We start from the raw sequence: 19,961 nt of genomic DNA on the forward strand, positions 1-19,961 counted from the left end.
TACTAATCTGTTTATTTTTTTATGAGGATGGACAGGAAAGTCAGGGGTTAGCCTAGCATGAGACACTTAGTTAAAGACGCACTCTATGAAGGCAGAATATAAAAGGATTGGACTTGGGGCTGGAGAGATGGCTCAGCGGTTAAGAGCATTGCCTGCTCTTCCAAAGGTCCTGAGTTCAATTCCCAGCAACCACATGGTGGCTCACAACCATCTGTAATGAGATCTGGCGCCCTCTTCTGGCGTGCGGGCATATATCGAGGCAGAATGTTGTATACATAATAAATAAATAAATAAATAAATAAATAAATAAATAAATAAATCAATCTTAAAAAAAAAAAAAAAAGGATTGGACTTGTAACACAAGAGTGAACCGGAAATAAACTTGCTTGTACTATGTACATTGCCCCTCCCGAGGGATATTACCTGTATTTAACCTGGGCAATAAAGCCAGGCGTGGTTCACACTTAGAAGCCCAGCTACTCAGGAGGTAATGCGATCAAGCATTCAGGGCTAGCTTGGGATCTGTAACCTTAGAGCCAGACTGCTTAATTTAGTAAGACTCCACAGAAAGCAAAATAAAAAGAGAGATGAGCTTGGTGCTGGCACTCCTGTGCGGTATGCAAAGGCCCTGAATTTGGCAATAAGCAAGGTTTATAAAACATTGCTTTAGAAGTTCTAACTATAAACTAGTTTCCATATGTGTTTGAGGACAGAATTCTCACATTCTCTTGTAGCTTGCAGACTCAATTTTCAACTGATCCAAGACCAACACTGCAAAGGCACTTAAGACACTAATGGAAACTCCATGTATAAAAGCCCAATTTTCCTCAGGTCTTAAACATGAGGGAAGGTACAAGGAAGATGAGTAACTCATGAAAATCATACATGCCCCTTCAAATTCCGGCTTCTCTTTGCAGAGAAGATAGAGACCATTACAGAAAGCCATAGCTGGTGAAAACGCAGAGGATAAACTCACCCCAACAGGTACATCTACAATACAAAATCCCTATACCTGAGTCTCAAGGGGCATCACAGAAGAGGGGTTGGAAAGATTGTAGAAGCCAGGGGATCATGATGCCTGCTGAGAGACCATGTCTTCTGTGTAGGACAGGGAAGCTACAGCCATGAAATAATAACAATATGGTAACCTAAACAGATCCTAAAAAAAAAATGGTGACACAATTGCCATGCCAACACGGGCGAAGGAAATCTTACTAGGCTTCTAGAGGAAGAGCTACAGGCAACCAGTGATGACTGGGGTGGGGGAGAGGGAGGGAGGAAGGGAGGGGGGGGGGGGGGGGGGGGGGGGGGGGGGGGGGGGGGGGGGAGGGAGGGAGGGAGGGAGAGAGAGAGAGAGAGAGAGAGAGAGAGAGAGAGAGAGAGAGAAATGTAGCCAGTGCATGAATACTTCTTAAAATTTTGTAGTGATTTAAAGATCCATTGTTAATAAATCCTCCTGGTGTCTGCCAGGGAGCTTCACAGCCGTGCCTCGCTCTTGGAGATCTAAGAGGCCTCCTTTACCTGCTTTAGTGATTCTGTGACAAGCATGCTTGATACTATTGTTACCACCTATGGAATTGCTAACTCGTCTGTAGGTGTATAAAAACTAAAAGCCTTGTGGGGAAAGATCCTTTTTCTTCCTCGCCCATGCAGAGAAAACTGCTTGGGTCAGTTTGTTCTACCCCTCGGGTCCCTTTCTCAGCCAGTTTCCACTCGCCATGGATGTCCTGATCTGGACCCTGAGGAAGTGCTGAAGCTGGTTCAATAACCCCTGTTTAAGGACGACTGCTTGGTACTGGACGACAGATTAGGGGGCTCGTCCCTGGAGGGTCAGAAGTTCAAGGTTGTCCTTGGCTACAGAGACTAGCAAGTTCAAGGTTATCTCCCTGGGACAAGAAAGGGGGTAGGTCAGAGGCAGAAGAGGGAAAAGGAAAGGCAGAATTCTAAGACAGTCTTATCAACTGTAGGAAGAAAATATCTGAAAATAGGAGAGATGAAGAACAGTGATGAGCGTATCAAACTTGTAGAATATAGTCCAGTCACAGCAGAGGTGAGAGGAGAGAGTGTACTAGGATTCATGTCTACCAAACCCTCGTGTGTGCCGGGAGGACCCATACGAACTGACTAATTCTTGGACAACGCTATTATGGTAGGTGTCTTCATTTTATTATAAGGAAAACAGCCGGGCAGTGGTCGCACACTCCTTTAATCCCAGCACTTGGGAGGCAGAGGCAGGCGGATCTTTGTGAGTTCGAGACCAGCCTGGTCTACAAGAGCTAGTTCCAGGACAGGCTCCAAAACCACAGAGAAACCCTGTCTCGAAAAACCAAAAAGAAAGAAAGAAAGAAAGAAGAAAACAAAGTGGAAGATAATTTATTCTTCTAGCATGTGTATGTGTGTGTGTGTGTGTTTCACTATATACCTCCAAGTTGACTTTGAACTCATGGTCCTCCTGTCTCTTTTTCCCAATTGCTAGTGTTGCAGGCTTGTGCCATCATTGCTAAAATAAGCATTTTTTTTTTAAAGACTATTTCTCCAGATACTGTGTTTGCTTTGCTTTGTGGTTAGAAAGAGCAAGAGAAGAAAACAAGCAAATGAACTAAGGAGTTCATGATGTTCTCCCCTGTGAGGCTCTAGCCTGGGAAAGAGACAAAGGAGAGGTCGAGATGAAAACACAGTGGGTCTGTCCTAGGACAGATTTCATTCAGGACTGACCACACAAAGCACGGTACATTTTACTTCATAATGACCATGACCTGTGGGAAAGTCTACGTTATTCGTTCATCCCTCAATTCAGTGAATGCACATGACACTTCATGGAGCTAAACACAATCCTGGGGGCTGACCTCCAAAAGTCTTGATGCCTGAATTCATAGAACTCATAACCTACTAGGATGAACATACACACACAAAGGAAATTGCGACCTGTTGGGTTCTGGGGGCAAATGGGGCTGTTACAGAAAATGTGCAGAAAGAAGAGAGTTCGCCAAAGGATAAAATGTGGGAAGACAAGGCCAGGAGAGGCTTAAAACCCAATGGCCAGTGATAATAAATTTCAATGTATTTAGCAATTTTTTTTTTCTGTGAATGGTACGGCTGGAGGTGGCAAGTAAGATTGAGCCTGAGGGAACAGGCAAACCAGAGACGGATTGCCCAGAGGTCTGGGATTGCTGTCTGTCTGTGTGTGTGTGTGTGTGTGGAATGAGGATTGGCATCCTTGCTGCTGCAGGGAGGGGCTGGCGTTGCTGCTAGTAACGTTGCTGGAGGGAAGCCAGGAAGAGAAGTGGGTTCTCTGGAAGGAATTTTCTAGTGGCCAACTGCAGAGAGAATGGTTTCACTTCCCCTTCGTTTCCATGAAAGCTTGAGTTAATCCCACGTTTCTCGGTAATATTTTTTTTTTTTGGCCAGGGCATCCATTTCTAGGGCGAGGCAGAGGTTGGGAAGATCAAACAGAAGGACAAGGGCCAGAAGATATTGGAATTATGCTTGCTCTGAACTCTTCCTTAGAGCCCCTAGGGGCATAGGATGATGAGCAGGCCCTGTTCTGAAAACTAAAAGGACATTTCCACCACATCTCAGTATGACATCAGTTCAGCCCCCGGACTCTGAATCCCAAACTACGACACTAGCTGGAGAGAGAACCATTCTTTCTCTGTGGCCAGAAGCTTCTCCTGAGGCGTGGAGGAAACTCTCCTGGGCCTGCACACTCATCCTCTCGACTCTCAAGCGGAAGCATCCTTTAAGAGAGCCACACCTTGGGCATGTGGCTCTCCTATCCCTAGCCTGATTTTAAGAAGAAGGAATTAATTAGCAGTGCGCATAGCTCAACATCATAAAGCCAGGAAGTCACCACTGGAATGTGAGCCCAGGCTACCTCACCAGACTCAGGTACTTTGCCACAGAATCAGACAGCTGGCTTAACCTCCTATCCAAACACTGAGTTCCAACTACAACCCCCAAGGGAGGGAGTGTTTCTTTGTTCATCCCTTTACACTCAATGGCCAAAAGGTGTTAGGTATTCAGTAAGCATTCCTGGAATGAAATCAGATGCATCAGTACATTCCTGGGGTGTGCTCTGTAATCTGGTCAGGCACCCTTTTCTCTGTGTAAGTCCTTAGGGTGCACAGCCTGAGCAGAAGTGTTTTAAACTGTTTTGTTCAAAAGAGGAAAGAAAATGATCATGAATAGATCCATGGGGATAAAGGGATATCACACACCAACTTTATAAATGAGCAAAGAGGGCGGGAAGGGACCTTCCCACAGTCACACAATCAATATAGGCTAGCACGGGGCGGGATAAGCCAACTGGAGGAGGGGACGATCAGATCCAGCTAGTGTATGTTAGGAAAAAATCTTAAGACGAGCATCTCCGCCGCTGGCGCAAAGAAATCCAATCAGACCAGAGAAGCCAAATTAAATGCCCGTGTTTAATAGCGGCACATTCCTGGGTGGTCGGGAGAGCATGGCGAAGGAAAGACAGAGGGAGCACACGTGCAAACCCAAAACCAAGTCTTCTTCTTTCTGGCGCGAGCTTAAATACTCTGTGGGGTCAGCGCTTGGCAGGCTGGGAGTTGGAGTCCAAGAGCAAAGCACCTGGCAGGCTAGGAGTTGGGAGTCCAACTCAATATTACATTCCAGCCTCTTTGGATACAGGGGTGTGAGAGGACTAGGGTCTCACTTTTGACCAAACAGTTTACCCAAAATGTACAAATCCCAAAATTTAGAGGAAAAAAAGCATCCTAATTTTAGCATCTGTGTAAACTATCACTAAAATATATTTAAAAGTGTGGTTTACATTATGTAATGGAAGTAGTGATGATCCCATTTTTTTTTTTTTTCTGTACTTGGGACCTTGAAAGAGCTTGATTCTGCCCCAAGTGTAACGTGGACTTGTAGGCCACAGAGAAGCACCATTCGGCCTTGACTAAAGGCAGTGCTGGAGGTGGGACAGGGAACCCCAATTCCTTTTCCAGGTCTGGGAGGCCACATAGAACCTCACTTTTGATTTTGCTTCCCACTTCCTCTTTCCCCTATTTCTGGCCTGCTGGTATTGTCTCCCCCTTGAATTTCAATAGCACTACAGCACCATCAGGAACCAGCTTGAGCCAGTGTTCTGGCCCTCTCTGTTCTAACTCACCCTCTGTGAGGAGTAGTGGGCAGGAGGGGAGCTGGAGACAACAGCCCTCCCTCTGTGTTTTCTAGTTCTTCAGGAGGGGGTGGGTGCTGAGCTCCTCCAGTCAGCACTCGGCTTCCCCACCCAGGAGGAAGTAGGTGCCACCTCTCTGCAACCCACCCAGAACTGCTGTTGACTTTTTCTTCAGCTCTGTTTACAGTCTGTGGCCACAGATAAATGATGGCCAGCCCGGAGCCAGGGTGGATGCAGGTTTTTGTTGGACCTGAAATGGATCTAACTTTAGGAGCTGCGCTTAAGAAAAGATGTTCTAGAAAAGGTGTAATTTTCCATTTCAAAATATCCAACGAGCACAGGACTTTAGAAGGGGAAGTTTCCAAACTAGTTCTGCTGTTAGCTGCGGGGAAGACCCACTGTAGTACCAGTGACATAAAGGGCATGGGAGGGCTTGTGACTTTGGGATCGAAACATTCTACTCTGTGACGCTTCAGAAATATAGAGGACAAGAGTTATTCTTTCTGCTTTTCCAACATTTGGCTGTAACACCTACATCTGGCAAATTCTGAATACTCGTCTTATCTATTCGAGAGTGCGACAGGCAAGGGCTGGACTTGTGGTTCCTTGGTAAATATTCGCCTTAGGACCCAGAAGGTCCAAAGAACAGGACTGAAGAAAAAGGGATCTGATAGGCTGGCACTGGGCTGCGCTGACCAGACAACCGTAACAGAAGTGATATGGAAATATTTCATATTGGAAGCACCAGGGGCCAGAAACAGGGGCAAGGGTCAGTGCTATCTGAAGCAGAAGATGAGGGGGCAGGGAAATGCTTCCTAGAGAAGCCGGTCTGTAAATTGAGGCAGGGAAGGTGAGACAAGGTTTGGGAGATGGTGTTGAAAAGCTTTTTTCAAGCTGATAGTCCCCAAAGCTGCAAGGCTCCGGATCTGTATCCATGAAAGGTGTTTACGGAGTTTAAGCAGTTTGATGTAGAGGACGTAGGCAGGGCTGAGGTATCTGGGCATCGTGGCTCATGCCTGTAGTCCCAGTGCTCTGGAAGTCTGAGGCAGGAGGATCAGCATGAGTTCAAAGCCAGACTACAGAATGAGACTTATATCTCAGAGTGTCACATATGTGTACTCATGCGCGCGCGCACACACACACACACACACACACACACAAAGGCAATGAATGGACACTTCTGTGCCATTTTCAAAGTGCTCTTTAAGTTTCTCCTCTGCTCTGGCATTGAATGTTGGGTAGCTTCCAGGTTAAGCTCTAGCTCCCTTCACTGAAACATAACTTCTTCCATAAGGGCCAGAGGAGATGGTCTGCTGTTGTCCCCAGCAGGGCTCTTCTCCTACACTTCTCCAGAAATAAAGTAGGCAGACAGTGAAGAAGAACACAAACAGGAGGTACTTGTCATCAATCCACAATTAACAACCTTAAAGTGAGTGAAAACTTAAAACAGATTGCCCCATGTGACCTAGAAGAAACCAGTTTGAACTCCCAGTAGCAGCAATGCTGATCAAGACTTGGAGCAAGCCAACAGCCCTGGAGTGTGTTACAGCTATTGTAGACCTGGGGAGGAGCGAGGGGGTCTCTGAAGTAGTGAGTGGGTCCAAGGCTGGAGGCTGGGGACTGAAGCTGTCACAAGAATGAATCCCTGTCCACAGCTGAAGTCACCCCACCTTCCCTAACATAATACAAAGAACAGATACGGCGCCACCTTCCCAACAGCTGGACATCATTGTGGTATGTCCTATGCCCCTGTGATATGTGTAGATATGTGTAGATACACCCCCTGCCACATACATACCTGTTCTAACATCTGGGATGTCAAGGCAGTGTGTACGATACGATACTCAGCAAATTATCACCCCCATTTACCCTAACCTCACATCAGTGTGCAATGAAATAAGACAGGCTACCTACCCTAACTTCCAGTGGTCACTGCTGTGTGCCCTATAGTCAGCAAATGTCTCTCCCCCCCAACTCCCGAAACATCTGGACCTCACTGTGGTGTGTGTTTTCAACAGTCACAGCCTAAGTAAGTTACTTTATGGCTTTGTATTTTTGTCTCTGTCACTGCTTGTAGGGTCCAATGTCGGAGGGTGTCGAGGTCCTAGGAGTGCTCAATTCACTATGGCAACTAACAACCTCTGAAGTGACTCCTGTAGTAAGCGAGAATCTACAGTCGGATGTGTTCAGGCATGTAGTGTTCTAGTTCCTTCTTTTGGGAGAACTCCCTGCTCAGTACTGTATGCGCAGGCAAAAGACCGTGTTGAAGCGTTTGCTCTTAGCGCTCAGAACACACTGTAGCTCTGTAATTGTACTTGCTATAAGAAGTGTCAACTAATCCAAGTGTGGTGCCATGCATCTACATCTCAGTTCAGCGGCAGGAGGATTGCCAAAGTGTCAGAACACCCTGGCCTACCTAGAAAGTTCTAGACCATATACAACCATATAGTGAGACCCTGACTCAAAAACTAACCAACCAACCACCAATAAAAGTAGCAAGAAAAAGGTAAAAAGAAAAAAAATAGCCTTATTTCAGCAATAGAATTGCAGAGATGTATTAAAATCAGTGTTTAATAGGTCCTGGCTTGGCATGGTGGACTGTCATGTCTGCTTCCTGTCGGCATGATTTGAGATGAGTAGTGTTTTAATCCCTTCTCTGGCATGAACACTCTGATTTTATGGTGCAAAGATTGAGCTCTGAAGCTTACCACTGCGTCCCAAGTCTTCGGTTACAAGTATAGCTCTTGGGAAGCCGGTTGACCAGCCTGTCCTGTACCTTCTTTTCCTCATCTGTAAAGTGGAAGTTACATCAGCAACTCCTTTGTCTGGTGGCTGAGAGGATTAAATAAATGGATATGTAAACAGTCTGGCGCCATTGCCATCGTTAGCTCTCAGGATTGCACCCTGGTGGTTCTTTTCTGTCAGCAACAGTTTCCCCCGAAGCTTAAAAACATCCATACTCAATATCAGCTAAAGGTGTCCAGTGCAAGGCTTTCAATTCTTCCATTCAAAATTTACCTTTCACTGTAGAGTTGCTCATTCCGGTAAGAAAACAAAGATACCATCTGTTCAGTGGTTGAGCCACAGAAATCTCAAAACCAACTCCTCCCTCCTTCTTACCTTCCTTCTCTGATGCTTTCTTTTTTTTTTTTTTTTTGATTTATTTATTATGTATACAGATTTCTGCCTGCATGTATGGCTGCACACTAGAAGAGGGCACCAGATCTCATTACAGATGGTTGTGAGCCACCATGTGGTTGCTGGGAAATTGAACTCAGAACCTTTGGAAGAGCAGCCAGTGCTCTCAACCTCTGAGCCATCTCTCCAGCCCTCCTCTGATGCTTTCTAAGACTCAGCCAATCAATCTTCTGAGTGTGACCGAAGCCTTTCTGCGCCTCTGTCTCTGATTATTCCATTTTTAGCATTGTTTCATGGATTTTGACAGTAATTTCCTACTTAGTCCTCCTGCTTTTATCCTCACCTTTTCCAATCCTTTTTTCTTTTCTTAAGTAGAAACAAGAAAAAACTACTGCTCATTGACCCAACAAGTTGGCTTTGCCTCTAATACTGCGATAACACAAAAGGGCAGGGGTGAGGGTCACTAACAGTTTGGATTTAAAGGATGAACCAGTTGGCAAGGCAGGAACTGAAGGAGATGTGGCAGACCTAGGAAAGAGGCTGCTGGGGAATAAGGGAACTGGGACGGTGGACCATCTGGAGGAGTGGTGAGAACTGGAACTGGAGATTGACCGGTGTCGATAAGGCAAGGGACCTCTGGGAAGATGAAAAGAAAAGGGCTGTAAAGAGCTGACGTAATTCAGCATTGCCAGGCCTGAGTCTGAACTGTAACTATAAAGACTCAGGAGGGAGAGATGTGGACTGAGGCCACTGTGATAACCCACTCCATGTAGACTAATAAGAACATGCATGAAGTAGCGTGCAGAATGAAGTCTTTCTATACTCCACTGAGCTATCACGGCCAAATGTACTTTTCTTATTCGTGTTATAACTGTCCAACGAAAACAATCTACCAAAGGAAGAAGGGTTTATATTGGCTCAGGTCGGAGATGGGATGCTGTCTATGACAACGGGAGGGCAAGGAGCTGAGAGCAGCCCACCTGGAGTGGCTGGAGCCTGCAGCAGCTGAACCCTTCTAACCTCAACCAGGAAGGAAGGAGAGAGAAGGCAAGGCTGGCGCTCATTTTTCCATCTTTATGTTAAAATTAGTCTGGAACCCCATGTGTACTTTACATTTTTTCTGTTGTTGTGAATTTACCTGTCTCATTTCTACATATGGGGAGGCCGTATCACCTTCATCTTTCTCTCATGTGCATGCGGACTAGAACATAGACCAGGTTCAAATTCAACCCCCTGTTCACCAAAGTCTACCAGTATGACACGTTCATCTGTAAAATGGAGATAACAGTACCACGCTCCCGACTTAAAGGCATTAACTGAGTAGAAGTAAATTGTTTGATACAGGGTTTCGTGCGCTGTAACTGCAGACAGCGGATGGTTACTGTGATCCCCACCACCTCCACCATCATTATCTTGTAGTGTACCCAGCACTTAGAAGTACCTCTCGTGCCCAGGTGGGGGCGCTGACTCACACCCGTAGCACTCTGAGGCTTAGGCTGAAGGATTGCCATGAGTTCAAAGCCTGACCAGGCTACCTAGTGAGTTTGAGGCTAGTCTGGAACAAAGAAAACGGATCATGTCACCAAAATACAAACTCAGAAACTAACCAACAACTTACTAAATAAATAAGTAAATAAATAAGAACGAAAACTCTCCACATCTTTCTGATGATGAGTGAATTGATGAGTCAGGCAGATTATGCCAAGCCAATTGCTGCTTCAGGTTTTGTTTTGTTTTGTTTTATTGGTCTAATGACTTTATGAATACATAGCTTCCAGTTCTTGTGTCTCCAGCTCTTACATCTTCATCTTTTTATCTAAAAGCTGAATGCGGTTGACATAGGTGATAAAAATTCGAACAACCCAGATGAGTATGTGAATCCCTTTCCAATTATTTCCATTTGTTTAAAATATCATAATAATGAAACCATTGTGACTTTCTGTCTGTCACCACACTATTGACAGACCTGTGTGTCTCTGGAGCACAATCTGTCCACATGGGGGGCACAGGCTGGTAGCCTTCCAGTTGCAGAGTTGCTCTGTTTAGACCCAATTACCATGCTGTTGGCTGATACTGTTTGTTTGGCTCTTTCGGAAGCACATATCATAATACATTTCCTATTGTGGTGTTCACCTCCGTCTTGTGTCTGTTTGGGGAGAATTATTGAATGGAAGTAATGATAGACTGCCACTTAAGATCAGCCTTCTCTCGCCATGACATCATCTTCGTCTGTAAAACAGGAAGGGAGGAGAGAAGCTATGTCTGGAGCAACACCAGCTCTGGTCGCCACACCGCTCCTTACGATTGGAAAATGATCTACAACACAGTGACATTAATGTCTGAAGATGACATTATACCAAGGTATAAGGGCATCCCTTTAAACCTAGCGGTGGCTGCCTACAAAAGTTCTGCGGTCGTATCTCTGTAAGAACACAGCATAGAAAAAAAGAACCAGACGTGATTTTCTTGTGCTTTCATCCCCTCTTCTACGCCACTGCTCAGCTGTAGGTTCCCACTTAATTTTAATTATCCAAGTTTTAAAAACCCAGCCAAGGTATTATTATCTTAATCTTGGAAAAATAATTTTGGTATCATGGCATTTTGTGGCATATATAATTTCAAATACTTTGAAATCAGGATCATTCAACAAAGCATAACTTCTTAGATTATAGTTCAGGAAGGAAATCTATTCAATTTTTCTGAGATCTCATTATTTTGTCTGACAAATGAATTTTTTTTAAGTATCACTATTCTGTTCATTCATAAAATAAACTCTGCTAAAACCATAATTGCACGTTCTATGCCTTGGCAGCCAGGTCCTGTCAAAAGAACAACAGTAAGCCTCACGGATCCCACACTTGTTTTTGTTTTACTGTGCTGTACTTTGGATTATGAGGCAGGGTCTTGTATGTAGGCCAGGCTGGACTTGAACTTGTGACCCTCTTGCTTCAGCCTCCAGTGTCCTGGTATCGTGGGCACATGCTGTCACTCCTGGCTGGATCTCAACTACCTAAAGTGTGAAACTGACTATATTCTCAAGTGAGTCTGGAAAGAAGTTTTTGAATGTTACAGTGATAGCCTTTCCTTGGCGAAAGTCCAGTCAGTATATGTATGCATGGTGAATTAAGCATATCCGTATGCTTCCTCAGAAAACCCAGTAACAGCAAAGAGCATGGCCAGGCTGGTGTAACCTAATCGGGCCCCTTGTCTCCCAACACCGCCCAGAAGTCTTCTGAACATCCTGGCCTGTCAGCAGCAAGCACCCTGTTAGTTTGACGTATCCAGACTTTTGAATGTCCCAAAGTGTCCTTAGTTATCCCCACCCTCCCTGTCCCAAGTGTCCCTTCACTGTGAGTCCTCTCTACCACGCCTCACTTGGAGGTCAATGCCATCTCTTTCTCCAGCGCAAGGCTCCAGCACTGAGCCTCTCACACCGTGGCCTGATACTGAACCAAGCCTCTGCCATGCTTTAGTAAATGTCATGCAGTGACAAAATAATAATAATAATAATAAAAAACAATTAAAATGTTGCCATGCAGTATGACATCCTTACAATGCGTCTGAAAGCTGTTATGGAAAATTTGTGAAATTTGTAAATCAGGCACTAGGCAGGGAAAAAAAAATCTCCTTTGCAATGAACGATAACTCCAAAATGATCTTTATATGGAAAGAAATGAAACAACTCCTGACTCGATTTTCAAGTTACGTTTATTACTAATATCGCTTGGATTTTCAGTGCCAGTCTTTCACCACACAGCCTCTGGGGACAGAGAGAACAGAAATGACAATCTACGTTAGACAGAGAACAGACTTCTCTTTGACAGGAAGGTGTGAATCGTGTAGCAGTTACTTCTGCTTCAAACAGAAACCAAATGCGAAGATCTACCTTTCCTTAAGAAACATTCTTGCAATTCCTCTCTATTATGGCTGTCCCTAATCAATGTATTTATTAATCCAAAGTTTTAAGTCACTAATACACATACATATCTATGATTAAAGCCCTAATAAGTATATGCTCTCCAAGGTGCATGATGCTGCCAAACATGAGACATCCTCAAAAGATAAAAGAACAAGGGGACTTGGATCTGTACCATCACCACACTCCAAGTTCAAGTTCCAATTATCTACTAACTAATGCCCCACAGCCACGCATTGGTACGATGTTCGGACTCGATGGGAGGAAATGCTACTAATGTCCCTATGACTGGCATGCTCAGCCTTTCGAGCAGGTTTAGTAAAACACGACGCAGCTGCCGGTGATTGAAACATGTCTTGTAACAAAAGGCGGCACCCCTTTCAAAGCCGCAGATCTTCTGTACAGCGCTATTATTGGGAAACTGAGACTCCCTCATTTCATTCTGGTGAGAACAGTAGCTATTGACATCCCCAACCATACGAGCCTGGATCTCAGGGTGACTGAATGTCAGTGATGGAAATGGATTACTTTCTAGACAACTAAAGGAGAATCCCACAGTGCACCCGGTGTGAATTTGCAGCGGCATTCTTGTTTCACGGAGGTGTCTGCACACTGACTGATAAAGACGCTTGGGTCCTCACGAACAAATGTGCAGCCTTCCTGACTTGTGTAGACTAAGTTCAGACAGCTCAGGATCAATGCTAGTTTGGGTGTGGCACACGCAGAGGACAAGTGCATTTTATAACAATACCTAAAGCATCTGCATCCTTTGAGTCCAGTGAGTTCTGGCAAATGTGAGAAGTGAAGCCACCGGTGGAAATAAAGTCCAGCACTTACGAATGAAAATGGCAGGATAGAATGTGGACCCGATAAATCACATCTGTTCTGTTGAGTCCCCCATTTCTTAAACCAGCCTAACCCAGAATGACTCAAAAGCTGTGATCAGTTTGAACCCGGTAAGGATCATATGTGCAGGATTCTTAAGAAGCTACTAGCCTGACATTATTCTTTTAAGATTCTACGAAAAAAACCTCATAGGTGCCAATAAAATTATGTTTTATACTTTAGGGGAATTAACATTGTGTCAATTTTATATAAATAAACAATGAAACTTTTGCCGTTGAGTTTTGGTTTTGGTTTTGTTGTTTTTTTTGAGACATGGTCTCCCTTACAGCCCAGCCTGGCCTGGAATTTTCGGCAGTTCTTCCTCTTCATCTCCGGAGTCTGGGGTTGCGGGCACGAGGCGCCACAGCTGGCTAGCAATCACATCTTGAAAAGTAGTCTCCTATTTTCTTATCGCCTAATTGAACGAATTAGTGCCTGGCCGCTCCTGCCACCTGTGGAACTTCCTGTGAGTCCTTCAAAATTTTGAAACCTTCTAAGGCGAGGGACCGATCGCATCCTATTTTCATCCGTGAAAGATCCCATCATAATGATAAGGTGGAGAGTTAAAGAGGAGAATCAGGCACTATTATCCCTTTCTTAAGAGACAGGAAGATAGTAAACACTCAAGAATTTTTAAGTTAAGAAGTATCCTGGGTAGACTCGATGGTCTGAAGCACTCTGAACCCCCTTATATTTAACCCTTTGTGGGCAGGGCAGTGAGTCAGCAGGTCCAACTTCCCTGGAACAGCCTGGAAGCAGCCCTGTGTAGGTTTCCCCAGTGTGTTTTCTGTGACCAAGTAGGTGGTCATGAACAACAGTTGCAAAATGGCAGGCACGTTCATCCACCACTTCCTGAAATCCATTAATATTTTTATCTTTACATCAACCCTCACTCCACATAACACAAAACCCGCCACTTAGAAATTCCTTTTGGGACCTTTGGTGACGCATGTCATGGCACTAATAACCTCATCCACTCCTAAAGGTGATCTGATATTTATGTAATGAGCAAGAATAAACAATACGTCAGAGACCATTCTACCGAGAGATTTTTCACCGTACCAGAATTGTTAAGAACCTAAGCAATTAGACAATCCAGCCTTCTCATTTGACGAGTGAGAATAAGTGAACTGAAACCTTCCTGTCTCGGGCTGGCTTTAAATGAGGAATAAACCCAATGCTTAGATCTGTGCTTCCCACATATTACTCTGTTTCCTCCCAAGTCCACTTGAGCTGCGTAGTTCCCTGACCCTGACACATCCCCGTCTAAGAACATTCTTAAGTCAGCCAGGCATAATGCTGCCCACCCGACAGACCAGCACTTGGTAGGCTGAGACAAGATAGGGGTTTGAGGATAACCTGGGCTACAAAAGCAGCACCAAGCCAATCAGAGCTACATAGCAAAGCACTGTCGTGAATAGAACATTGCGGTTTCGGTCTTCTAAAACACCTGAACTGCACCTAAAAAAAGGTTTTCGAGAAATATTTGGAATGACACCAAGGAGATTTTTTCCTGTATAATTATCATACTTCCTGTCAGGCACGCCTTAGGGATTTATCCTAATGGGAAGGATGGGAGCTGCCCAGAGGAAAGGCTTGTGGCATGGGGAAGGGCAGGCAATGGGGTGACAGATGGATTAGAACAAAGTATAATGGTACATGCATATTAACACGACAAAATGAAACCCCTTCCTTTGGATGCTAACTTAAAATTAATAAAAAGAAAAAATTTTATATTCTTTGCTACTGGCAATTGATACACCATATTCTAATAACCCCCTGTTGGGCTGAGGCATAGGGAAGATGTTGGATTCACTGTAATTGAGTGAAACTTGGGACTCCTTGCAAAAGGAGTTAAGATTTTGAAGTATATGTAAGTGCTAGAACATTAATGTGAGAAAGTTGTGGGTTTTTTTTTTTTTTTTTTTTTTTTGAGGCAGGTACCCTCGGCTGATTTCAATCTACAGGCCTGAGGATTATCTTGAATTCCTGGTGTTCTGCCCTGCCTCATTGTGGGTGTGCCCCGTCACACCCTGCTCACAGGACTCCCTGCTTCCAAGCAGTTCCTCAGGCATCAGCAGACGAGGAAGTGCTCCACACTTGTGTGCTTACACACGTACGCACTCAGATAAATGACCCGTGAGAGCCACAAGGGGCTAAAAGTGGCTTTAAGTCTACTTAAGAAGTGAAGAACCCGCCAAAGGATCACGGACATAAGCTATGAAACCCACAGAGTCGTCACGCTGGCTCTCATGGTTGGTGTCTCCACCCCCGTGGGTGTGGGTTGTAATTGTAGCCACCTAATGGAAGACCGTATTCAGACCTGGTCTCCATGGGCATTATTTTCGGGTCGTATCTGAACTCCTGCCTAGGGCTCACATATGGCAACTGGGAACTGTATACGGAGTGGGTGGACATGAGGCTGCTGACTGGGGAGGGAGCATTATACTCTTGCCTTTCAGGGAAACTCATGTTGGTCTTCTGAGTTTGGGAGACAAAGGACAGTCTCTCTTTCCAGTCCTCTTGGGACCCTGAGCATGCCTTCCTCCGAGCTGCGGAGACTACATTCGCCACAATGGATTCCTGGATGCTTCTGGGTCCGAAGGCGTCATCCACTAGACCAAGAGGAGACCTAGCCGCTGCTTCCCAAGGTGTTGGTCTCTTGTTAGCTTTCTCCAGCCCGAGGGTCGGCCTGCTGGGGTAACGGTGAGCCGGCTGGTACAGCCACGGAGATGCAGATATGTTGGGCGGGGCTGGTTTTCCAGGAAGAGAAAGGGAGCGTCCACTCGCCTAAAAACAACAACAAAAAACATACTGTATCTCATTCGCATCTGTCTGCACCTGTTATTGCAAGCCACGCTCAGCACCATCACCAAGCTCTGCCCAGACTGAAGTCCTGCAGTCCTGAGGTCTGGAAGGGTTGCCGTATCTAGTTTAATCCAGCTCCGGTCTGCGGCTGGAGTCCCCACGCCCTTCATCTGGCCCTCGTTCTTGGTCTCCCTCTTGGCTCTCATTGTTCAAACTGTTGCCACGTCTCATCCCAGGAGTAAGCTCACGGCAGAAACCCTAACACCCCTGGGACCTACCCTTCTCTCTGCCTTCCACACCCTCACAGCCCACCTGCTTCATTCCAGTCCTGTGTTTCCTGGCACAAAATAACAAAACAGGAATAACTCCAGAAATGGGCCATCAATTCCTATAATCTTTACTTTTTCCATGTAGCTTGTTGTTCCATTGGAACCTCCAGCTCGCCCTTGCACAGTCTGGAAAGCCCCATTCCTCTCTCTCTCTGTCCCCAAACCCTGCCCGCTGAGAGAGTCTCCGAACAAAAAGAAGATGCCAAAAAGCCCAGGTCAGCATTTATGGTGGCTACTGCATCTTCCTCCCCTGAAGACGCCAGTCGCCCCAGTCTGCCTAAAGCAGTCAGCTTTGGACCATACTTGGGCACAAACCCAGCTTGTGGTAGAGCCCTCATTTCCCCCTTGCCTACAACTTATAGGGTCTCTTCGCTTTTGTTTGTGGGTGTAGCTTCTCAGGCCTTGGTCTCTGGGACTGGAGAAGTCTCCCAGGAGTTGCTTTGTTCAAATAAACCTATTATACTCTTTCAGTTTTGGCTTAATCTGGTTTACTGTGATGGCAGAGAAGCCTGTTATGGGGGGAGAGGGCAGAAAACCTATTACTTTTAATTGCTTGACTCATTTCGGTTCAGTAAATTCACTGAAAGATACTTAGAAGTGGTTACTGGTGTAAAGGAATGAGACACTGCTCCTCTCAGAACCTATTTATGTGATGAGGACCATACGACATGGGTCTTTATTCTCTCTCTCTCTCTCTCTCTCTCTCTCTCTCTCTCTCTCTCTCGACATGGTCTTACTCTGTAGTCCAGCTGTAGTCCAGGCAGATCTCTGGGAAATCTTTTTGCCTCAGCCTCCCAAGGCTAGGATGGTAGCCCTGAGCCACCCAGCTCTTGTTCCTTGGGTTCTCGAGGGTGAGGCATGGCCCCTGTCTCTAAGGGAGTAGTGCTGCTTGGCTCATGTGCATTTTGGCTCTGTTTTTTTATTTTTATTACATTCCAGAGCCTCTCAGAGTTGGACTCCACAACATTCCCCTGTGCTTGCTAAATGCTCTGCTTGCCTAATCCACAGCACAGCAATCTGGCTTACTGAAAACTTGACCCTTGACCCTTCCTTCTGCCTCCCTGGAACCCGGACCAGTGACTATCTGCTGTATTTTCTCATGGGTGCACTCCTCTTTACATGGGGCCCACATAGACAAACTGCAAGGGGGGGGGGATGCAAGGGAAAACAAGTCAACTTTGAAAGTATCAAAGCATTGCTTCTTAACCAGGCAGGGTGATACTGCCTACAGTCCTTGCACTTAGGAGTTGGTGGCCGGAAAATCAGGAGTTCAAAGTCAGCCTCAGCCTCATAGTGTGTGAAAGGCAAGCCTGGAAAACAACCTGAGATTTGTCTCAAGAAACTACACGCACACAGAGGGGGGAGGTGTAGAGGGAGAGGGAGAGAGAGAGAAAGAGAGAAAATAGAAGAGGGAGGAAGAGGAGGTTTGTTGACCATGCCTAAAGATGGAGTCAAATTTCCCAGCTTCTAAACATTTCTCTCTTAACTGATTAAGTGAATAGCAACAACACTGGATTTGAGCAAAATGTGTCAGGCTCAGCTGGTTTGTTTTCCAGCATGGCCTCCTACCCCAACACACAGGCTACCACAGGAGATGACTGGTTCTGGATCTCTGTGGATGGTGAGTGAGGGGGTCACCATAGCAGATGTTGGGTCTCTCTTTTTAGTCACTAAAATTTGTCTGCCATGCTTGAAGCCCAGCGAAAACTTGTTTCTATTAATGTCCTTATCTTAATCCAAAGCAAATCCTCTGGGGAGATTGGTGCTCTCCTCACCTTTGACCTACATCTACATTTTAGAATTTGACAGCAAAATTGCACAATTCTACATTACTCATGCTTAGTTTTATAAACATTTTTAACATCTTTTGTGGCATATCTAATGCTTCCAAACACTGATCCATGAGCTAAAGACACAGAGACAAAAAGGGCTACACCCTGGAGCACATGATCCAGCACCCTTCATCCTCCCGTGGCATGTCCAATAACCACACAGTGAAAAGACACTACCTACTTCGACAGGAAAAAAAAGGCTGTTTTGTTTTCTAAACTTTGAAAAAATACTGTCTGTGAAAGAGAAGTAGCTGCCCCCACAGCATATGCCTGACCCCTCTTTTCTCAGTAGCTAAGGAAGGGATGAACACTTTTGGTCTCCAGAGTCCCGGGGAAAATTGTTAGATTCCGATGAAACCTGCAGAGGTTTCATCTGGTCAGGAGCATCTCTTTTAGCACATGCCAGGGGACAGTTGTGGAGACAGTGACAGCTAAAGGAACCTAAGACTATAGAAATACAGGGCAGACTCAGTATATAGATACACACATACATGCACGCGCGCGCGCACACACACACACACACACACACACACACACACACGCACAACACATAGACTCTGAAGTGATGAGCTAGCTAAAACACCAACTAAAAGAAATTCATTTCTTCCCTTTCCTCCCAACTCGCTTAGCTTGAGAATCTTAAGGGGAATCAAAATTTAACAGAAGTGGAAAGTTCAAAATATTTTCAGAGATATCCTAGTATGAAAGATGAGGCTTTTATCAATGAAAGCAAACACTAATTATTAGTCAAATATGTACAGAGGAAAGCAAAACTTGGCGGTGTGCTGATGACAGAGAAAGTCAGGGCTTTCGGGGGGGGGGACATTAAGAATCACAGCGAAGAGCCAATGAAACGCCAGGTGGGATGCACATGGCAATTGTGAGGAGGGGAGACTCATCTCAGTGAACAAACTGAGCACGGTCTGTGCACGTGGGCCACGTCCGCCTCACCATCCTTTAACTGCTAATCATAGGGGACAAACTTTTGGATTATCTTAGGTGGGAGATTCAGTTACGGTATAAACCACTCATCTTTAGGTACGGGGTTTTGGGTGTGTACCCCCATACTAAGTGCTTCCAGTCTCATTTTCCCCCGAATCCCTGACATGAGATCGTCGAGTCTTGTTCGTTGGTGTTACACCCTTCTGTCCATCTCTGACCCGGCTCCTGCTGCTATCCCCTCAGCTGGTGACTGGAGCCATGTGACACACCTTGACCCAGAAACGACTAACGGACCTGAGGATATCAGAAATGTTTCTTCTGTTTTGAAGTTTGCATCTGGTGTGGCAGCAATCCAGCATGACACCCCCTCCCCCCCACACACCCTGGACTATGCCTCCATCGTGTGCTTTATTATTGTCAGAGAAATAAAAGAAGGCCATTTATTTTATTATCACGTGTGTGTGTGTGTGTGTGTGTGTGTGTGTGGTCAGGGTAGGATACACCACTTCCTGAGTACGGAGGTCGGCAGGGACAATTTTTGAGAGTGGGTTCTTTCCTACTGTGGGATGTAGGCCTAGACTCATGGCAGGCTTGCATGGCCAGTGTTTTAACCCACTGAGACATTCTGCCTGACCAGAATGAAAGCTTTTTTTTTTTAAATTAGAGATTATTTCTCATTTATTATTAACAGTATTTCAAGTTGGCTTTTTGTGGTTACCTCATCAAATTGTTTCTCTTGAAGTTTTGTTTAACAGAAGGAAAGAAGTTTTTTCTCTGCCAAAACTGAGCAGGTCCCCACATCCTGTTTACTGGTAAGGGCAGTTCCGTAGCTGCTCAAGCTACCCAAACCAGGCTTACTTTGAATTAGAAGGCTCCGCCTTTGTCCAAGCTCTAATTTTAACTAAAAGTGAAGGCTCCTGCGCTTTCCCCCACGGAGTCTAAAGGGTCACCTGCTGGAGAGAAGA

At 45.4% G+C, this 19,961-nt stretch overlaps 1 protein-coding gene across 1 annotated transcript in view; it reads right to left on the reverse strand.

Annotated features, from left to right (window-relative positions):
- Positions 1 to 11,974: 11,974 nt before the first annotated feature.
- Synpo2 (synaptopodin 2) overlaps positions 11,975 to 19,961 on the reverse strand; it is a 138,371-nt gene continuing 130,384 nt past the window's right edge. Inside the window, exon 5 of the mRNA XM_050149802.1 lies at positions 11,975 to 15,875. Within this exon, the coding sequence (XP_050005759.1) occupies positions 15,336 to 15,875 (540 nt within the window). The 3' untranslated portion in view covers positions 11,975 to 15,335. The remainder of the gene's footprint in view (positions 15,876 to 19,961) is intronic.

The sequence above is a fragment of the Alexandromys fortis genome, unplaced genomic scaffold (genome assembly GCF_014885135.2).
Source record: "Alexandromys fortis isolate MF-2015 unplaced genomic scaffold, M_Fortis_MF-2015_v1.1 scaffold_19, whole genome shotgun sequence".
Taxonomy (NCBI): domain Eukaryota; kingdom Metazoa; phylum Chordata; class Mammalia; order Rodentia; family Cricetidae; genus Alexandromys; species Alexandromys fortis.